Here is a 23,012-nt window from a genome sequence, read left to right on the forward strand (position 1 = left end):
GCCTTAGACACAACAATAGGCTACGTTTGTAGTTAGCATGTTAGCCCACCAGCTACAATAGTTAGCCCTGCGAGTGTCCCCAAGTTTGTAAACCAACTAAATTAATTAGATATTGCCACTTGTATTTGTAACCCCGTCATAAGATCTTAAATTCTTCTACATTCTCTCTTATGTTGAATGGCATTGCTGTTGCTCTGTTTTATTATACTTTTTGTTTGTGCTTTCTTTCCTTAAAACCTTGTTGAGCTTTGGAAAAGGAAAAGTGCTTTGTAAGCCTTATCCTTTTTTCCAATAATTTATGAACAGAAAATGTTAAATGCCGTCGTTGTTGTGTACTTCTGTGGAGTGTGTTAATCGTGTCCAGTACTAATCTCTTTCCTGCTGGAATAAATGGCTGCTCCCTCTCCATGACCCCCACCCACTACGGCTTCATAAACACCTCAGCATTTTGCTCAGTGTAACAGTACAGCTGGCAACTCATACTGAGCTGAACTACTACTGCACTTCTCAGCTGCCAAGGGAAGGCTGTGCTTCCTTTGAAGAACTAATTCATCTACCTTCAAACTTAGCTGTTGCTTGGGCAGAAAAACTTTATTAGTAACAATTGCATTTGTACTGCTGATATAGAAACAGCCATGTATGTCAACAAGTCTGAAGAACAGGGACCATTCAGAGGAGGGTCTTTGGACTCGGTAAACCCTACTAATGAGGAGAAGCAGCTCAACAATGAAGTAAGTCCATGCATTCTATGTTCATTTAAAATCCTCAACAAAAGAATAATGTTTGTTTTCTCAGGAGTTCTTTTGACCCGCTGATTGAACATATTCCTTGCATGATATAGTTTAAAAATTACCACTTTTCAATACTATTTGATACAAAGCCAATTGTTTTTTTATAATATCTTTTATCAAAATTATCTCAGCACCCAGGATTTTAGGAGAATGTTTTTTTATTTTATTTTGATATGTCATCATATGAATTTAACTGTATTGCTACCGTACTCTGAAAAAAACTAAATGTTGTTTACAAATCTAAATTAAACTTGCAGAGTAAAAATTTACCCTGCGATGAAAAAACTAAGTATTATTTTTCTTCTAATAGACACAATCACATTTTGTATAGTTTCTTCTTCTTTAACTTTTTACAATGAATTGATTGCAGCGATCTTGACTCTATAAAAGGCAAAAATATATAAAATGTATTTATTAGGACTGCCATTATAAAAATCTAATCACATAACTCATTACAGCCCGCAATTAAGATGTTTGAGAACAATAAAAAGAAACTACAAATCGAAAACAAACAGTGTAAATATCAAGGTTTCAAGGGGTTCTTATTATCATGGTTTTTATTATGTGCACAGTATTGTCCAACAGTGCAACATATTATAAAAGGACGTAAGACAAAGTAATAAAACAGAATAAAAATAATAAAATAAAACAAAAAGTAGTGCAAAATGAAACAGAGTAGTTTAAATTAGAGTAAAATAGTGAATGTAATATAAACACGATAAGCTAAATTAAGCCCTAACCCTAACCCAGGGCATGATGAAAGTGATCAAATATATGCAGGATTCTATGTACATGTAGTAGAATTAAATATACAACAGATCCAACATATCCAGTTGTAGTCCATTGTACTTTATATCAGTGCATGCACAACAACAGTTGGTAGCCGTTGATCACATATAGATCTTTGGCAGTGTAAGCACCAACTGCAGACATTCAAGAATTCAACCTCTTCCTTTCCCTTGTGAAACCTTATCCAGTTGTTGGGCAGTAGCTTGTTTGGGAGACTTCAAGCCACACCTGATCAGTGCCTGTACTATATGCTTGTGAAGCTGTGGTGTGTATAGGCGCCTCTTCATGTATGGCATAACAAGCTCTTTGCCCAGCTACTTTCTCATACATGGGTTATACCCGCAATGCAATCATCAGGGTGTGGTGAAGGTGTTGAAAGCATGTAATGTGGAAACATCCAGCATGTTGTGCCAGAGCACCATGGGCCATTTCTTTCTTATGCATGTGTAGGTGTACATCATCTGTGTCTTTCTGTTCTTGTACTGTTCTAATTCTTGCTTTCCCTTCACCCCATTATCCACAACTTTGTCATCATGCATTCTGCTGAGGAGGAAAAAAACAGTTTCATTTTATGGAACTGAGCATAGCTAATGTTGTTGAATCAATTTGTGGAGCAATTTAAATCCCTGGATTTAGATGGTTTCATTATGGGCGTTATTTCTGGTTGTTCTGACAAGGGCCTGTAATATTGTCGGGTCCTTCTCAAGAAGCTTCAAGGAGACAATGGAATAAAGAAAAAAACATGGTTTGATCGACCTACATTTACTCCATATAAAATTCAGAAATGTATCTTCAAGACTAGCTACACAATAGTAGACCACTTTCACTCCTGTCTTCCGTCAATGGTATTTTATTGGAATTTTGCTGATTTGCCTAGATGATATTATAAAAGCTGCTTCTAAATTACACAAGCTGCTTATCGTCTGTGAAATAGTTACCTGGGCTGACCTTTGCCCTGCAGCATGTCATGAAACAGTCACCTACCTTAATGCTGTCGGTGCAGTGTGAGCGCTGTGGTGCAGGCTAATCTCGTCTCAGTGTAATCTCTTTAAACTGATTTTTTGTGTGATTGCAGAATCTGCAAAGTGCTGTCCCGTTACTGATTAAACCTTTTAAAGTGCCTGCACTCTATTAAATTCAAGCACTTACACGGTGACGTCAATAAAATTCCTAGGGTTTATTGGGCCTTGGTGTCTGCAGGAGCACATTCTGCCATGATGACACACAGATTTACAATGTTAAAATCTGAAACGCATTGATGGCGCGGCTGGTCATACCATTAAAAAGTTCACATACTATGTGAAGTGCCATGCGATGAGGTAGCTAGCTAACAAATAATGGGGAAAGGCACTGTAAAAATGAAAACTGACAATGTGTCTTTGTGCAAACTAAGAGTTTAAAGTGCAAAACACATTTTAAAAAACTTAAAAATTGAATAGTTTAGTACATTAATTCAAACTCTTAAATTAGCATGCTAATCGAGCTACATCCCACATGGTTACAGTAAGCTAGCAAAAAAAGGGAGTAGTTTTTAACAAGTTATAAATGGTGCACTTTGCCTGAAGGTATGATCGGCAGGTTAACAGAATTATCATTAGAAAATATTAAATATATTCGCTCAAATTATATAATTCAAACGCACCTAATGTGCTTTATCTCAGACAGTGCAGTGTGGAGACATTTGTGATGCAAAGCATGCACAGAGTTCTATTAAATCGAATGGTGGCAAATGTTTACATGTAATTCAAAAGCGCCTATTGAACGCAATGTGTGAATACAACGTAAATGGGCATGCATTAAACCAAAACCTGCCATAAGAGCTAGTTTTATTTATACTGTATCTGCATTTCCCCTATAAATGAATTCAGATTAAAAGGTAATGATCCTTAGCTTAATTTCCCTTTTACATTTATATTTCCGGTCTTGCTGTTTCTGTAGCTCACTGATGTTTACAATATCTATTTTTCAAGGCCAGTAAATTTGGAGACCATCAGGACAACAGGAGCATCTCCACTGGAAGACCCACCAGCTCCAAGAAAGACGTTTCAACCATAATATTCTCCCTGAAAAATGAAGTTGGTGGTCTCATCAAAGCACTTCGGCTTTTTCAGGTGAGTGTTTTATTCACTGTTTGTTTTAATAAAGTTTCATCTCTAAATTCAAATTTGCTGAATCTCTTCAGATGGTCAATGAGTTTGATCAGTGTTTGCAAACCTTTTACACTTGTTAAGTTAATCTTTTATGTAATGTTTTTGCAGGAAAAACACGTCAACCTTGTTCACATTGAGTCCCGCAAGTCCAAACGAAGGAATTCCGACTTTGAGATCTTTGTGGATTGTGACACTGACAATGAACAGCTCAAGGAGCTGACTCAGCTGCTAAGGGAGCATACCGATATAGTTGAGATAACTCCATCAGAGAACTTCACTATACCTGAGGATGGTAAGCCATAGCTGACTTTTGACTAAGCAAAAAACTTTACAACCAGCATCATAACTGTATGGTTAAATAGCATGGCTGTTTTGTTATGGTGTACTCAATATTGACACACAAAATCTGACCCCAACATATTTCTAGTCAAATTGAACCTGAATTGTACATTTGTTCTATTAATATTCTACAACTCTCACACTATTTATATCCCGCTTTATATTTTGTTTTTTAAAATATTTTCTGTACATTTTTCGTCACAAATATATATATATTTTTTTATTGTATTGTAAATATATTGCCTTGTTTTTATGCTACTGCAACGTAAACATTTTCCAAATTGGGATCAATAAAGTAATTCTATTCAATTCTATTGTGTTTCAGATATTGCTGGTGTGCCCTGGTTCCCGCAGAAGATCTCTGAATTGGATCTGTCTGCTAACAGAGTTTTGATGTATGGCTCTGAGTTAGATGCTGACCATCCGGTATGTAGGACAGTCACAGAGGTGCTTCATTAATATCATATTAAGAGACTTATGAAGATGGATACTGATATTGTGAGTCTGTTTTTGCAGGGATTCAAAGACAACATGTACCGTAAAAGAAGACAATATTTCGCTGATTTGGCTATGAGCTACAAACTGTAAGTTCCAGTGCTCTTTGACAGCGATGCAAATTGTTTAGTTTTGATTTGATTTGATTTGTGTAAAATTGATATAGGTGACGATTTCGAAAATTGAAGGATGAACCCCACCCAAACCCCAACTACCAAATCTCAATTATGAGCATCAACTGCATAAACATCAAAAGACATAAAATAAATATTACTATTATTATTGATAATCAGAATAAGAATATCAGGCTAAATGAACTTACTTTGTATTTTGTTTTGAGGTAAAATGTGCAACCAAATGTACAAAAAGTTACAAACTTGAATGAAATGTTCACAGGTTTTCACACATGAGGAATTTATCATCCTGTCCTGATTTAGATCAAGTGTCAATAATCAGCTTGAAAATCACACAAGTATAGAGAAAAAGGTGGTCATTAGTGATAAAGAAGTTGTCAATCAAATAAGATCCAAAAGCAGGAAGATACACAGGTCATGGTTTCATTCATTGAACTATATCCCAGTAGAAGTCAAGTTTCCTGCAGTTGCATGTGTCTATACATTATACCAAAAAGATATACTTAAAAATAGATTTCAGCCTGGCAGTGGCGGCCATGTTGAATTTCTCAATTTTTTGGTATTTTGGGACATTTTTGAGCTTCATATACAGCAGATTTGGATTCAGCACCCCTTAATACCCCTAGAAATGTTGTATATTATAATATTCACAAAATGCCTCCAGCACTTTAAATAAGCACATTTTCAGAAATTCTGCCTAGACTAATATAACGAACTTGGGAAGCGCAAGTCCACCAACTGATTTAGGCATCTCTAAAATAGCCCTCTTTGCTCTTGGGACAGATTTGTTCCAAATAAATGATGAAATGTGTGAATTCAGATCCTTAAAAAAGGAAATGGGGAGAAACAGTGGTATCATTTGAAAAGCATACAAAAATTGAGGAAGGACTGTCATTTTCACAGTGTTGACACGGCCAGATATCCTTTTAACATCGTTTAGTAGACGAGTGACATAAGGCAAGGAAGCTGTAGGGGTAGAAAGATACAAAAGACGGTCATCAGCATAAAGTGAAACCTTGTGGGTAAGGCCCCCCCTAACAATGCCAGGAACTCTATTGTCAGCTCTGAGAGCTATGGCCAGAGGTTCAATATCAAATAAAAAAGGGGACAAACAGCAGCCCTGCCTCACCCCACGTTGGAGAAAAAAGAAATTTGAATTTTTCTAAAATTAGTGCTCACAGCTGCCTGTGGGGTACTGTAAATAAGGTTCATCCATGTAAGAAATGTTGTGCCAAAACCAAATCTACTAAGCATTAGAAAAGGTATGACCACTCAATGCGCTCAAATGCCTTCTCGGCATCTAGGGAGAGTAGAACTTCTGGTGTATCTGTAAGTATGCTGAGAAGACGCCGCATATTGAAAAGGATTGCCTGCCAGGTATGAAACCCGTTTGATCAGAGGAAATGAGATCAGAGATGACAGTTTCCAGTCGGCATGCTAGTATTTTTGTAAGAATTTTGTAGTCATAGCAAAGAAGGCTTATTGGACGGTATCCACTGCATTCCAGGGGGTCCTTGCCATTCTTTAGTAAGACTGTTATTACAGCCTGATTCATTGTTTCTGGCATTCTCTTTGTGGAAAAAACCCAGTATAGGTGCAGTTTGTTAGAAAAAGTTTTGTAAAATTCAATTGATATCCCATCAGGGCCTGCTGCTTTACCGCTTTGCAAGGAGCTAATGGCTTGTGTGATTTCCTGGCATGTTATAGGGGCATCAATAAATGTTTGTGCTTCTAGGCTTATCTGTGGAATGTCAAGTTTATCCAGGAACTCTTGGATCTCCCCAGTATTGGCATTAGCCTCTGATGTATAAATATCTGTATAGTAATGTCTGAATTGTTCATTAATAGTCTGTGGATGGGTGGTGGTTATCTGGTGCAATACGTATTTTAGGGATAGCTGTCTTAACTGTTTTCTGACGTAGCTGATGAGCGAGGAATCTGCCTGCTTTATCACTATGTTCGTAATGCATTTGCTTTGATTTAAAAATAAGTTGTTCTGTGTCTCTAATAGATAAGCAGTCATACTCTGATTGCAGTAGCAGACGCTCTTTGTGCAGATTGGTATCAGGATCAGAAGCAGCCCTACAGTCTAGATCAGGGGTGCCCAACCAGTCAATCGCGGTCTACCAGTCGATCGCGGGCTGAGTTCCAGTCGATCGCGAGAAAATGTTGTGTGTAGGCTGTCCTCCTACTGTTGTGTTAAATAGGCCTACATCAAAACTTCCAACTTAAAACCTCTTAAATAGGCACAATGAACTGCTGATCGCGTGAAGCAGTGTGTAGATTTGTACAGCTGTAGTAAGGTAGATCAGGCATAATCACAGAAAAAATCTCACGCGCTTCTTTCTATCTGCGCGCGCATGGTATGGTTGCTAGGTTCTAACTAAGGACTCGGAAGGGCGCGAGAAGCTTGACTAGAGTGAGTGGATACTACCATGGCGGCAGAAGCTAAAACATCTAAAACTTATCATTTTCATTCAGAGTGGGAGGAGGATTATTTTTTCGTGTATTAGAATGCCAAGTCCATCTGTCTTATCTGCAATGCAAATGTGGCTTTACCAAAGAAAGGGAATTTGGAGCGGCATTTCAAGACTGTCCACAAGAGCTACGATACAGACTTCCCAGCTAAATCACCACTGCGCGCCCGAAAAGTCAAGGAATTGAAAAGTCAGTTAGCAGCACAACAGTCCATTTTTACCAGGCCCAATACCACGAGTAAGGCTGCAACCATAGCTTCTTATCGTGTCTGTCGTGTTCTTGCAAAAGGAAAGACATCTTTCAAGGATGGTGAGATTGTGAAAGAAGCGTTCATGGAAGCCGCTGATGCGCTTTTTGCCGATTTTAAAAATGGAAAGGAGATTGTGTCTGCTATTCAGGATGTGCAGCTATCAAGAAATTCTGTTACACGGCGATGCGAGGGAATGGCGGAGGATGTTGAACAGCAATTGAGGAATGATGTTGAAACATGTGAGTGTTTTTCTCTGCAAGTCGATGAATCCACTGATGCTGTGGATGTGGCTCAGCTATGTGTGTTCATTACAATGGTTTTCGACAATATGAGTGTAAAAGAAGAGCTGCTGACCATTTTGCCTTTGAAAGGGCACACAAGAGGCACAGATATTTTTCAGGTTTTTATGGAATTCGTTAGTAAGAGCAAGTTGCCCCTCTTCAAACTCATCTCCATTACAACCGATGGGGCTCCAGCAATGATTGGACGTACTGCTGGGTTCATTGGATTGTGCAAACAGTCTGAATCTTTCCCGGATTTCCTGAATTACCATTGTATAATTCACCTGCAAGGGTTGTGCGGGAAGATTTTAAACATGAAAGACGTGATGGATGTGGCTAACAAGATTGCCTATTTTGTTCGGGCCAGGAGTCTGCAGAGGCGATTATTCCGTGCGCAACTGGAGGAGACCGGTGCAGAACACACAGATCTGCTGCTGCACACAGACGTAAGGTGGCTCAGCAGAGGTACATTTCTGGAACGGTTTTCTGAATTGTTGCCCGAAATTAAAGACTTTCTGAAACGTTCAAACCATGCTGAGTATGCACAGCTAGAAGACAGTCAGTGGCTCTTGGATTTAGCCTTTCTTACTAATCTGACTGACGAGCTCAATAACTTGAATCTAGAGCTGCAGGGTAGGAACAAACACATCATCAACATGATCAGCTCCGTGAACACCTTTAAAAGCAAGTTATCTATCAAGCAGTTTGCAACAGTGTGATCTGCGGAACTTTCCACACATGGACACAGAACTTAAGCTAAAAATATAGATGTGGATTGTATAAAGTCCAAAGTGGCATCACTCTTCAACCTGGATAGCGGTGCTATTGAGAATGAGATCCTCACACTAAATAATGACATTGAGCTCAAATCAAGAGCTACATCTGACACAAACGTCCAATTCTGGAATCTAATGCAGAAAGGGAAGTACCCCAACCTCAGACTGCAAAGAATTTGACTGCACTTTTTGGATCAACATATTTGTGTGAGTCTGCCTTTTCACATATGAAAATCATTAAGTCAAAATACAGATCCACCAGGACTGATGACCACCTTGCGGCCTGCTTACGGCTGGCACTCAGCTCCTACTGTCCGGACTATGAGAGCTTCCTCCTCTCAGTGCCAGAAGTCCCACTAAGGTAGAGAAGCACTTTTCCAACTTGAATTAGGCATTGTATTAATTGGGTTGTATGTTGTTGTGTTGTTACGGGCCAGTCCTAGGCCTACTTTGCTTATTCTTTGCACGACGTACATTTACTTCAATAAATGTATTATTATTGTTAAAACTTGATCTTTGTGTCTGAAAATTGTGTTATTATATAGGTGCACAATTAATTGTGGCTACGCTATGGCTTTCGATATGGCTTGGTAGATCTCGACACACTATCAACTTTAAAAGTAGATCTTGGTTCAAAAAAGGTTGGGCACCCCTGCTCTAGATAAATCACTAAGTTGCAAATTACACATTGGTTGCGAGTTGGCTGAGTAGCAGATGATTTGCCCTCATATATACGCTTTAAACTTCTCCCAAATGATGCTATATGACATATCTGGAGTTGTATTGGTTTCAAAAAAGAAGTCTATTTGACTACTAATGAAATTACAAAAAATCCTTGTCAGCTAATAGCACCGGGTCAAAGCGCCACGCTCTGTGTTTTGTGCTACTATTAGGCATATGAAGGTCCAACTGTAGAGGGCAGTGGTCTGATATAATACTGTGATATTTTGAATGTTTGACAAAAGAAAAAGACTTGTCATCAACACGAAAATGTCAATTCTTGAGTAAGACTTGCGTACTGGAGAGTAAAAAGAATATTGTCTGGTTGTTGGGTTAGAGCTTCTCCAAGGATCCTGTAGCCTGTAGTCATTTAGAAAAGACAGATGTACCTCCCCAGATTTGGAAATATTGATTTGGGTCCCGGCCCTGGACCTATCCAAAACCGGGTCGAGAACGCAATTGAAATCTCCTCCCAATACTATATGATGTGAGTTGATATCTGGTAACTTGGCTATAAGGCGTGAGAAAAACTGAGGATTGTCCCAGTTTGGACCATATACGTTGGCTAGGATAATGGGAGTGCCAAACTGTTTCCCTGAGACTATGATGTATTGTTCATTTGTATCAGAGATAACTTGAGATGGGACAAAAGGGGTCCCACTTTTAATCAAAATTGCCACCCCTCTGGCTCTGGCCTCATAGTCAGAGCAGAATATTTGACCAACCCAGCCTCTTTCTAATTTAGAACGTTCAGTAGCCAAGAGATGCGTCTCCTGTAAGAAAATGATATGTGGGCCTAATGATTTTAACTGCTAGAAGACACGTATGTTTAATTGGGTGGTTCATCTCCTTTACATTCCAGCTGATGAGAGGTGTGGTGCGGGGCGCTCCGCTACTTTGTGAAGTCATACAGTATTTTAAGTGAACACTTGGGTGATTTAGTATTCAAAGGTCCCAGTGGTGAGCAGACAAAGAAAACATTCAAAAACGCACAGTGTGCAGTGTAAAAAAGAAAAAAACTAACAAACAGGTAAATATGTACCCTATACTCCTATGCCGGCCTCCCCCTAAACTGGAGATCGCATAAGCACATGCAGTACCGGTTCACCCAATACGCACACTACGCACGTTGCGTAGGGCCCCACAAACTCATAGAGGCCCTGTGGGGGAAAAAAAACAAAAACGTGACCACGTGACCGTCCGTCGCGCTGCTCGCGCACGTCAGATTGCCAGTGATGCATGTGCATCAACGGCATCAGCAAGATGAAGCGGAGTTATCCCTCGGGGAGTGAAAAGAGAAAAAAGAAAGTGCATGAAAATGAACAGCAGCAACAGCAGTCAGGTAACTCTCCTCTCCGGGTGGGAGAGTGGGAGGGACGGGGCTAGTCCGTGTTTGACCTAAATCACAGGGCGGTGAGCCCTGGGTGAACCCCGGACGGTCTCCGTGTGCGTCTTGCTAGCTTCTGTAATTTCAGTGTTATATCAATCGCTCTGAGTGTAGTTACAACTGCACTTATACAAAATGGAAAGTAACGGATAAATATTTACTAAGATTGAATTTTGTTTGCTTGGATAGCCAACAGGCAAATATAGGTGCAGATATATTGGTGAATAAATAAAACTCGTGAAATGTTATGACAGTGGTGCTAAATAATAATGTAAATCACCTACATTTTAAGTATATGAAGGTAAAACAAGTGCAGTCAATTTGATGGAGCTGAATAATGGTAGCCTATTTTACAGGTGCTATGCTTAAGTTCCTAACAAGCAGCACAGAGTCCAGTCAGTCAGCCAGTGGAGGGACAGACCCAGATAAGACAGGCACAGATGAGCCACCTTCAACCAGCAGCAGCACAGGTCCAGTACAGCCACCGTTAAGTACGTGTGTACAGCAAGCATCAGAAGCTAGCTCAGACCCTAAAGCAACAGTCTCTGCTCCACCAAATGACCCAGCAGACTGGCCCCCAGTCTTAACGGACTGTATGCGGATTGAGTTAGTGCGCAGAGGTCCATTCAAGCCAGGAGTGGATTTTTCTTACCCCAAAGACAAGTCCAGAAGAGGGTTCCATCCAGGATTATAACAGAGATGGCTGTCAAATGGTGAAAAGATTACCAGGAGCTGGCTTTCACAAAATAATAGGAGAAGGTGTTAATGACTGGTCAAATATCAACGCCATTCTGAAGCAGCATGAGGGTAGTCCTGAACACACAAGCAATATGATTAAGTGGAGAGAACTTGATCTGCGCTTAAGTCGTGGAAAAACACTTGACCACATAGAAATGACAGCTTTGGAGGCTGAAAGAAAGAGATGGCGAGATGTCCTTACACGACTCATAAGTATCACAAAGTCTCTAGCTGAAAGAAACCTAGCATTCAGAAGTTCATCAGATAAGCTCTTCCAAACAGATAATGGAAACTTTCTAAAAGAGGTTGAATTATTAGCTAAATTTGACCCTGTTTTGGAAAATCACGTCAGCAGAATTAAAGACGGAGAGACACATGCTCATGACCTTAGTAAGGACATACATTCTCACAACTATTGTGACTCAAGTGAGAGACTCAAAATACTTCTCCATTATCTTAGACTGTACACATGACATTAGTCACCAGGAGCAGATGTCCATTATCCTCAGAAGTGTGGCTTTAAAGGGACAGCCAGAGATAAAGGAGCACTTCCTCGGCTTTGTGAATGTTGAGGCTACAACTGGCTTAAGTCTGTCTACAGTCATCTTGGACAAGCTGACTGATCTGAAAATTCCATTTGACAATTGCAGAGGGCAAGTCTATGACAATTGGGCCAATATAAAAGGTAAACACCAAGGAGTACAAGCCAGACTGTTGAGAATGAATACCAGAGCTGTGTTTGTTCCATGTGGTGCACTCACATTAAACCTCGTCATTGCAGATGCTGCCAAATCCTCCAAAGATGCTGTTGTTTTTTTGGCTATGTACAAAAGCTGTTCACCTTTTTTTCTGCTGGCACACAAAGGTGGAATATCTTGAAACAACATGTGAACATAACAGTGAAGTCATGGACTGACACAAGATGGGAGAGCAGGCTTCAAAGTGTCCCTGCATTCAGGTATCAGGCCTCTGAGATTCGATAAGCCAGACAGAAGATTAATGATCCTGTGGCGAAAGTGGAGGCACAGTCACTTGCAGAGGAAGTTGGTTCTTACTGCTTCTTGATTTGCTGTGTAGTGTGGTGTGAGATACTGTCAAGAACAAATACAGTGAACAAGCTCCTCCAATCTGCTTCAATGCAGCTTGACGTAGCTTTGCAGTTAATCTCAAATGCAAAAGCCTCTCTCACTCAATACTGAGACACTGGATTCTCAGATGCCCAGACAACAGCCAGAAGCATTTGTGAGGAAATGAGTGTAGAAGCTGTTTTGAAGGACAAGAGGCTGAGAACCAGCAAAAAGCATTTTAGCTACGAAGCTCCTGATGAGCCAGTGGCTGATGCACTGCGGAATCTTGAGGTCAACTTCTTCAACATTGTGGTTGACTCCACAATAGCATCCATTGATGAACGATTTGAAACTCTGAACCAGGTGAAGACTAAATATGTAGTAGTGCTGAACTTCAGCACTGCATGTCAGATGTCCAGTGACTCCTTAAAGGCTCAGTGTATGGAACTTGAGAAAACTCTGACCTTCATCCAAGACTGTGACATCAGTAGAGTTGATCTGGCAAACGAAATCAAGAATTTACCTGACCTACCATCAGCTAATATGACTGCCTTTGAGCTGCTTTCTTTCCTTTGTGAGAAAAATCTGGAGGAACTCTATCCTAACCTTTGGATAGCCCTGAGAATTGCTGTCACTCTGCCTGTGACAGCTTCAGCAAGTTAAAAATGATCAAAAACTATCTGAGATCTTCCATGTCCCAGGAACGTCTGAGTGGTTTGGCCATCATGAGCATCAACTATGATGTGGGGAAGCAAATATCATATGATGACATTATTGATGATTTTGCATCCAGAAAGTGCAGAAAGGGACACTTTTAATGGTGAGTAATGTGTTACACATTTAGTTCGATTTGATTTGGTCTGTATTTATTTTGAGTTAGACTAACAGGTGGCGACACTAGTGCAATATGTTTAAAGGGGGGATGAGTGGAAGCACTGGGTGTCAGGTGCGACTGTTCAATTAAGAGGGCCCCTTAGCAGAATTTTGCCTAGGGCCCCATGGAGGTCTGAACCGGCTCTGAGCACATGGCTTTACAGGTAGCCTAACTACTAAACTAGCATGCAGTCTGCAGGGAATTAGAAATGATAAACAGAGGTAGGTTCCATAATGCAAACATTGATAACACATGAAGTTGAGAAAACTTAACAAGAATGGCAAGTTGCCATATTAGACCAACCATTTATCATTTAGCCATCCTCAAATAACTAAACACAGGCAAAACCAAACATAGTGCAAACCAGTGAGGAGAATAATAATAAGAAAATAAAAAGCAGGCCTATCGCCTCGACAATCCTCACAAATGACTATTGTGGCTTTGACAGTCCTTATAGTTAGCTTATATTGAGATCAAACATAGCCTACTGTAGAAGAGTGAATAAAGAGAAATGATATCACCTTGACAATCCACACAAACCTATTGTGGCTTTGGCAGTCATTATTAACTAATTAGCTTATAAGATCAAACATACTGCAAAACAGGGAGGAAAAACAACAAATATCACATTGACAGCCCCCATGAATGACGGTTGTGACTACAACAGTCAGCCCTATTGATGGCGAACAATGTTCTGGGAGACGTATGCACGGGCAGCTTCAGGTTCAGTGAAAAACGACTCGGTCCCGTTGAATGTAATGCGGAGCCAGGCTGGGAAAAGAATTCCAAACTTTACTCCTGGAATGACCTTTAACATCCGTCTGACGTCGTTAAAAGCCGCTCGCGCTTTAGACACTCGCAGTGAAATCCGGGTAGATAGAGATGGTCATGTCGTCAACTTGGATCCTCTGGTTGGTTCTTGCTAGGCGCATGATACCATTGCAGTCCTTAGTGAAGATGCGCTATGGCCGCCCTGGCCGGTCCTCCTGTGGACCTGGCTGTGGTGATAGGTGCGATCTGTCGACCAGGGGCGCTTTATCCAAGTTGAACGCATCTTTGAGCAAAGCTGAAATCGCTGTGGAACAACTGCCAGTGGATTCAGGAATTACGACTATCCTTATATTATTCTCCTCGACTTCCCTTCTAAATCTTCACATTTGTTTTGAAGGGTATCAGCCAGCTCTGTCAACCGCCTCACATCGTTGCAATGTAGTCACATCGTCAGTACACGTGGACAGACAGTGCTCTGCGCTAGTTTAGCTAGCGTGCTGCGTAGCACAGCTATTTCTGAGTTAGTTGTGTTTTTGAATTCCTCCAAGCCTGATTTTAGAGCCAAAACTTCCGATTTGAAAAATCCCGGTTCGCTTTCGAGTACAGATCGAACCTGCTTTTTCATTGCACCAACTAGGTCATCGCGTAGTTCACGTTTAAATCCTTCAAAATCGAGAGGCATAGCTGAGGTGCCTTCATCCGCCGTCTGTTTTTCGCATGTGGTCTGACTCGTTGAAGAAGGCTTCGACGCAGATATGTTTGTTTGTGGTGTTTAGCCAAGTTTGTTCGACATCTTGCGTGTCTAACAGTTGCACAAAGCAAAAATGACTGATGAAGTGCTGTTTAAAGAGGTTACAACTGAAAGTAATAGTTTAGTCATAGTTTCCTGCAGAGCTACACAAACACGTCTTACTCCATGCTTGTTTTACTTACTTCTTGTTGGTCAGTGGCGATCCCATCCTTCGTGTAGACTTCACATCAGAGGAGGTGCGTACCTGGGGGGTGGTGTACAGGGAGCTCAACAAGCTGTACCCCAGCCATGCCTGCACAGAGTACCTAAAGAACCTGCCCCTGCTGACCAAATACTGCAACTACAGCGAGGACAACATCCCCCAGCTGGAGGACGTCTCACACTTCCTCAAGGGTAACGTTTCAACCAGCTTTGATCATCCTGTGGGCCTCAGCAAACAACATGGTACAAACAGACACGTCGGAGCGCTCAAGCCGCACATCCTTAAAAAAGTAAAGTATTTTCTGACAAATATCCAAAGGGAAATCTAAAGTTACTAATACTGAGTTACGTCTAGCCTCAAGAGTGAGTATTCTTCTATTTTTCCAATGAAGGAACGTCAAAGCATAGAAATCCTTTTACATGTTAACGGCAATATGTCTTTAAAATGTTTTTTTTATAATTAATAATAATAATTAATACTTAGGTTTTAATGTATTCCTTTTTTATTTTGATTAGCTTTTTAAAAACAGTCAAACGAAAAGTGCATTTTTACATTTCTTAAATTACACTTACCGTACTCTTATGAGTCAATGCTGGAAACCATATCATACCCTTATCATATATTTTTTTACCCTTAGGTTGTTGTTTAGCTAGCTGGTATCTGGCCAAGACTTCCTGTCCCTTGCAGAAGTCCGATAAGCAATTTAAGACACAAGAATTGAACTGCAGTTGAATTAAACTTAAAGAACACTTTAAGATTTTTTTACACAGCTAATTGAACGCTAAATTGTTGCAAGACTGATGATTTTTGACTTTTGGTGTCTTTTGCTTTCCACACAGACTGTTTACCTCGATTCACATGGAGAAACTGTTTATAAAGATTATTTAAGATTAATTCTGTGGTTCTTGTATAAAGCCCATTGTTCCTGGTAATCAAGGAAATTCACAGACTTGGCTTTTTAACCGTTTTCACTGGAAAATCCCTCTAACTAACTGTGTTTAGAGCGCTCAGGCTTCATCATTCGCCCAGTAGCAGGGTACCTCTCCCCCAGAGACTTTCTCGCAGGCCTGGCCTTCAGAGTGTTCCACTGCACTCAGTATATCCGCCACAGCTCCGACCCTTTGTACACACCTGAACCGTGAGTAGACCGAGACATTCACATTGTACTACTGTTGCAATGACTATAAGTTGAAAACTTCTACCCACATTTGCCTTCTCAAATGTGTGTTCGATGCAGAGACACATGCCATGAGCTGCTGGGTCATGTTCCTCTGCTGGCGGAGCCCAGCTTCGCCCAGTTCTCTCAGGAGATTGGTTTAGCTTCGCTGGGAGCTTCAGATAATGCTGTTCAGAAACTGGCCACAGTGAGAACACACACACATGCAAATGCACACACATGCTAACACACTACCGAAACAACCAAAGCAGAGACTAAAACAAAAGGGGTATACACTTTTTTTTCATTTTTATATAATGACAGCTGGTTAGATTTTAGCACAAAATCGCTTATAAGATGGCGTGTTGTTGAGCAGCTTACTGATTATTGCTTATGGCTCAGCATTGTTGATATGGCATATTTGTTTGTTCGAAGTTCCCCAAGGTTGTAACTTACGTGAGGTATTTGTGCTGATTTATTCTGACTTCATAAATTGTAATTGGTGACAAAGTGTTTTTTCCATATATTTTAAAACATACCTACGATATGCACACACACAACAGTCACATCTATTATTTAAGTTCTCATACTATGTGTGAATGGGATAATGTCAAAATGACAACCTGTTTTGTTCTAGTGTTATTTCTTCACAGTGGAGTTTGGTCTCTGTAAGCAGGAGGGCAGGCTAAGGGCCTATGGAGCTGGACTCCTATCCTCCATCAGTGAACTCCAGGTAGCACATGACATGACCTTTTTTCTGGCTTTATACAATACACAATCATCTACTGCAATTTATTCTTATACTGTTAACTAACTGTGCCTTTTAGTCCTGCTCAGGGTTTCTTACATAATCTTTACCAAAGGAAAGTAGGTGAAATAATGGCCATTAATAAATGATTTGAGATTTGGTGCCAGAAAACACGTTCTTTGGGCATTACAGTTCCTTATTTATAACTAAACAATTGATTTTGAATACAGCAACAACATTTGTTGTAATACTGGCCTTATCAGTCAGTCCTGTAGCATTAGCCTTACACAGCAATGAGTCTTGGGGGGAAATTCATAACTAGCTTTTACTACCAGAGATTTGAATCGGGTACTTATTGTTTTGGTCTGCCAAAACCATGTTACATGACCAATCGGGTTTGGAATGCCATTCTCTCAATATGTTAATGTGTCTACAATATGTCTCTCTCTTCCATTAGCATGCTTTGTCTGGCAAGGCCCATATCCTTGAGTTTGACCCCGTGGTGACGTGTAACCAAGAGTGCAAAATAACTACGTTCCAAGACGTTTACTTTGTTTCTGAGAGTTTTGAGGAGGCCAAGAACAAAATGAGGTGAGTAGAATTCTACAGATTTCTCTTAATAATGTGACTACGGTAATTTCCGGACTATAAGCCGCTACTTTTTTCCCACGCTTTAACCTCACGTCTTATACAATGACGCGGCTAATTTATGGATTTTTCCCGCTTTCAAAAGCTTCATGCCGCCAAAATGGGATTTTGAAAAAAAATAGACAAAAAACTGAGCACCGTCACATAATGTGACGTAAATCGAGCGTGCTCAAACTTCCCATCATTCTGATTACGGTAGTCATTTTGTCACCCTCATCATGGCAAAGACACGGAGAAATGCATATGATGCAGCTTTCAAGTTGAAGGCGATCGATCTGGCAGTTGGAAAAGGAAATAGAGCTGCTGCACGGGAGCTTGGCCTTAATGAGACGATGATAAGACGTTGAAAACAGCAGCATGAGGAACTAACTCAGTGCAAAAAGACAACAAAAGCTTTCAGAGGGAAGAAAAGCAGATGGCCCGAACTAGAAAATGAGCTCGAAGACTGGATCAACACACAGAGAGCAGACGGCCGAGGTGTTTCAACTGTGCAGATCCGACTGAAAGCCAAAACAATTGCCACCGCAATGAAGTTTGAGGATTTTAGAGGTGGACCATCGTGGTGTCTGAGATTTATGAGACGTAAAGGCTTCTCCATCAGGGTACAAACGAGTCTGTGTCAGCAGCTCCCTCCCGACTACGAGGAAAAAGTTTCAAACTTCCGCAAATTCATTGATGCAAAGATAGCGGAGCATTCCATCGGCCCGCACGACATCATAAATATGGATTAGGTTCCTCTGACGTTTGACCTGCCTCTCACTCGGACTGTCAACAGGAAAGGCGAATCATCAGTCACGCTGAAAACAACTGGGCATGAAAAAACGCACTTCACCTGTGTTCTGAGCTGCACGGCATCGGGAGAAAAGCTTCCACCGATGTTGATTTTTAAACGCATGACGATGCCAAAAGAAAAATTCTCGAGAGGAATTGTTGTGAAAGTCAACAAGAAAGGATGGATGACGGAAGGCCTAATGCATGAATGGCATACGGAGTGTTACGGCAAGCGACCGGGAGGATTCTTTCACAAGAACAAGGCTTTGCTCGTGTTGGACAGCATGAGGGCCCACATAACAGATTCAGTGAAAGAAGCCACCAAGAGGACAAACTCAATTCCAGCTGTGATTCCTGGGGGCACAACAAAGTATTTGCAGCCACTCGACATCAGTATAAATCGTGCATTTAAGGTGGCGCTCCGTGTTCAGTGGGAGGCTTGGATGACAAGTGGGGAGAAATCCTTCCCTAAATGGGGAATTTGCCTCTGGATGAAAGTGACGAGAGCGACAATGAAGACGATCCAACATCGGATGAAGCAATTCTGAGGCTATTCAACTCCGACACCGAAGGAGATGACTTCAGTGGTTTCAGTGCACAGGAGGAGGAAGATAGTGACCAATGACTTTCTTGGTAGGCTACTGTTTACTGCTATTTTTTTTATTTTTGTTACAAGCCGTGTTTCGTTAAAGCCTATTTATTTTTGTTCCAAGCCGTGTAAAAAAGAACAACGAAATTGGGGAGAATATTCATTTTAACAGCATTGACCGTCGCTGCCAGGGATAAAGGGAGATGTGACAACCGACCAAAATCATTAATGTACGCTCAAATACAGGTTTAAAGTTCAATTCAAACAAGTCTTGGATAGATCTACTCGTGACCACATCCAAGTATCAAAAGGATTTGTCAAACATCTTATATGGGAATTGAGAGTATGATATACCTTGTTTCGTTTAAAGGCCTATTTATTTTTGTTCCAAGCCGTGTTTCGTTAAAGCCTGTGTAAAGTTCATTTGTTTAAATGTACCGGTAGGCATCTGCAGCTTATAGACATGTGCGGCTTATTTATGTAGCTACAAAATACTTCTTTTTTTTTTTATTCAGTGGGTGCGGCTTATATTCAGGTGCGCTTAATAGTCCGGAAATTAAGGTAACAACATTTTACATAATCCCAGTAAGATTGGGCATCCTATCTAAACATGCACTGTAGTCACATTATTAGATTTCCAAAGTTTCATCAATTGTTTTATTTCATAGAGTTGAATGAGCAAGGCTAGCTGTTTCAAGCTGCTTTTAGTCGCTTGTGCTTAGCTAGGCTTATTACCTTTTTGGTTTTAGGTCTATATTTTCACATGGACGTGAGATTGGTATCCATTGTCCTATCCCACACAATAGAACAAAAATATATATAGAACAAATAAGTGAATTCTCCCAAAAGTCAAACTATTTCTTTACTGACAGCGTCTACTTTATCTGTAACCTACAAAAAACATTTTGTTAGCATAACCAAACATTAGCTTAGCTTTAACAATTCCTTTTATTTTTTATTTCCCAAGAAGGTAACTCACAGTTTTTCTGTTTATATTGTGAATAACTGAATGTAACTTCTTGAGTCCCTCCCTTCCCCTTTTTTCGAAACTTGTACTGTATTTATGAATTTTGAATTTCACTTTAAATTGTTTTTTATTGACCGTACAGAAAAAATGTGGTGGTTGAATATTTTTGTATCGGCACTGTCACACTGATGTGAACAATTAAACTAGATTGCTAATATGAAATACTTTGTTGTGCCTGCAGGGAATTTGCTAAGACCATATGGCGTCCATTCACAGTACGCTACGACCCCTACACCCAGAGTGTGGACGTCCTGAAGGACACCAACAGCATCAACAGCATGGTGAAAGACATCCGGCATGAGCTGGACATTGTAGAAGACGCCCTAAACCGACTCCACAGACACCTGACAGACTAAGAAAAGACATGATGGAGTTGAGTCAAGTTATAATTATACAGTAGTTGTGACTTGTTGCCTCATGGTTAGACAGACATATAGATGTTGTGTACAGCTGCAGACTGATGTGCAACAAAACTGACAAGGAGGGTGAGGGATATGTACACACCGATGTAGTTCTGACAAGAGATTTACTTAAACGAAAAGACCTGTGTGAGTGCACCATGCTGTATTTTTTTACCCAAAAGTAGCTTATTAAGTGTGCTAATCCCGACCGATGCTGCTGGTGTCGTTACACAGGTGTCCCTCACAACAATATACTAATATTTATTTATTCTGCAGCATTGGTTATTCTGAAGCGTGACAACCTTGAGTCTGAAAAGTAAAGCCAATGCATGAAAAGACAACTCCACTGGTTGCAAAAAGAGGTCCAATTTCATAGAAGTTTATGAGAAAATGACTCCTGTCAATCGATGTATTACCCTGGTAAAAATGTTCTTAATGAGTTTATGGTCTCAATTGCTAGTTTTCTCAAAACAGCACAATGTTTATTTTGTATGTGAATTTATTAGTTGCATTAAGAGTAAAATACACAATAAAGCTAGGTATGTTTTATGGCGTACATTGTGATTGACAGGTCACTTCCAGACAAATGTCCGTGTTTTTGTCTTTCATATGTTTTTCAGTTTGTGATCGTGAGTTGATACATTTTAGGATTCAAAAGGCTTCATAGCCATCCACAAATGGTGACTATGTCCACGTCCTATATGAACTATACTTTTATTGTACTGGGCACGAGACTAGTTAAAGTTGAGTAGACTTATCTGAACACCAAAAAAAAAAGCTTAGAGCTTGGCTGTTTTAATTTAAAATGTACTAAATGTAACAAGTAATGTGAGAATACATAATTGTATGATTGATTTCACTTATCATAACAACGACAAAAGTGTGGAGTGATAATGTCTTGTCTATAGGGGTACCTTAATGTAGTAATTTATGTTAAGTTTTCCATGTATACATATGTATAATGAATTAAAAATATAATATTATTTAAATACATCAAAATTCTAAATTCGGGTTCATGCTTTGTTTTGTCTTTCCTCTGTTAACGGAGCATAAGGAGCTGTTGTTGATAGCATTGGATTACAATATCTTTGTTAAATGGAAGTGGAACAGTTTATATCAATACAAATACATATAGCTGGCATACAAGCACATTATTTTTGACATATTTTTATGAAAGTACTTATTGTGGTTTTTGGGGATTTCCATTTCATGTAGTGTGTGCTATAGATTTACACACATGTGAATGGTCTTCAAAGGTTCAAATGCTTCTGTTCCCTCGAGAGGGAGTACACATTTAAATAATTGTTAGCATTGTTAATCACTGCAGGCTGCATTTACACTCTTGTTTTATTGCATTATTGTGTCTGTATGTTGTTTCTTGAAAAGGGAGACAAGAAAACAAAGTAAGAGACAATTTAAACATGTCCTTACCTACTTTTCTGCGATGCACTGCTCATACCACAAGGTGGAACCGTAACACGCACAATGGTGCCGGGCAGATACCCACAATAAATTATCTCACTTCAGGAAAAGCTGAGCAAAGCAGCCACTCATTTAACAAGGTGGACAGCTATTTGCAAATTTACTTCAATATAACGATCATTAACATATAGGCATATTAAGCAACTAACGCACTTAGATTTAATGTGAATGCATTGAGCTACAAAAAGCACATTTAATAAAGGTAAGTCAAATCAAGTAGCACAGGCTTTGCAGCGTACGGTATTGCTCAAATAATTAGAGGAACTCATTAGCATGTAATGTTAAACTGTAAAACCATCTGCGGTGACCTATTTTGCAACAGAAAGTGTACTTTTTTCGAACTCCAACTATTTCTCTCGGCTAGCTTGTTGAGATGAATCTTAAATAAAAGAAGGACGCCACTATATTGAAATGGATTGATGTGTACAGGTTTTTTTTTTTTAATCAAAAACATTTACAGGTATGTTAATTGACGTCCAAGAAAAATATGTTATAGACCTGGATCTGAATCTGAATGTTCTTGGAAATAATTAGTTTTTGGAAATTTCAAAAGATAATATTTGCTCAAATTTAAGAGTTAGCTTTACAGGTTGCACTTTAAAAAACATTCTATGTAGCCTCCATAGGTAGGCCATCATGGCATCAACAGCTGAAATATTATGGACAATCCTAATGTACAGCATTACTAGACTGTATTGATATAAAAAAAAAAAACATTCAGAGGGGGCATATTTCCTCCAGAAGAAGCTGTTAATGCAAAGTGGTGAATTTCTCCTGGAGTGGGGATTATCCATCCTCCACTGAGCACGACATGCTACTGGTTCTGCTCAGCATTCACCCAGATTCAGATTCAGATCTACAATACCTTTCTAATAGATGTACCTGTAACAGTATTTGATAAAAAATAATGACAGTCGAGACGTCAATCCTTTTCAGGATAATGGCGTCCTTCACATTTATTTGCTTCATTTGTGTGAAATGTGTAATGCTGTATTTTGAATGTGTATTATGTCTGCATATTTTACTAAATACTGTTCACTTAATGAAATACTGTTTTATGTTGTCTTAATCTTTACTGTCCCTTTGCTGTGACCATGTACATTTTCCCTCTGTGGGACTAATAAAGGAATACTAATTCTGATATGTTAATATTGTGTTTACAGCTCGTGCTGGAGCAGAGCAAAACAACACATCCTT

At 39.8% G+C, this 23,012-nt stretch overlaps 1 protein-coding gene across 1 annotated transcript; it reads left to right on the plus strand.

The window, feature by feature from the left end:
- Positions 1–482: 482 nt before the first annotated feature.
- Positions 483–22,902, plus strand: LOC134862518 (tryptophan 5-hydroxylase 1-like). The gene is made up of 11 exons (XM_063880487.1): positions 483–731; positions 3,551–3,691; positions 3,839–4,022; positions 4,395–4,495; positions 4,586–4,653; positions 14,988–15,184; positions 15,996–16,131; positions 16,231–16,357; positions 16,787–16,882; positions 17,355–17,488; positions 20,114–22,902. Exons 1-11 carry the CDS (start codon positions 636–638, stop codon positions 20,286–20,288), a joined length of 1,455 nt encoding a protein of 484 aa, XP_063736557.1. The 5' UTR covers positions 483–635; the 3' UTR covers positions 20,289–22,902.
- The last annotated feature ends 110 nt before the right edge of the window (positions 22,903–23,012 follow it).

The sequence above is a fragment of the Eleginops maclovinus genome, chromosome 4 (assembly GCF_036324505.1).
Source record: "Eleginops maclovinus isolate JMC-PN-2008 ecotype Puerto Natales chromosome 4, JC_Emac_rtc_rv5, whole genome shotgun sequence".
Taxonomy (NCBI): domain Eukaryota; kingdom Metazoa; phylum Chordata; class Actinopteri; order Perciformes; family Eleginopidae; genus Eleginops; species Eleginops maclovinus.

Coding starts and splice junctions, on each gene's coding strand:
- LOC134862518 (XM_063880487.1), top strand. CDS start 636: ATGTATGTCAACAAGTCTGAAGAACAGGGACCATTCAGAGGAGGGTCT. Junction 16,132..16,230: donor CCTTTGTACACACCTGAACC/GTGAGTAGACCG, acceptor TGTTCGATGCAG/AGACACATGCCATGAGCTGC. Junction 17,489..20,113: donor GAGGCCAAGAACAAAATGAG/GTGAGTAGAATT, acceptor TTGTGCCTGCAG/GGAATTTGCTAAGACCATAT.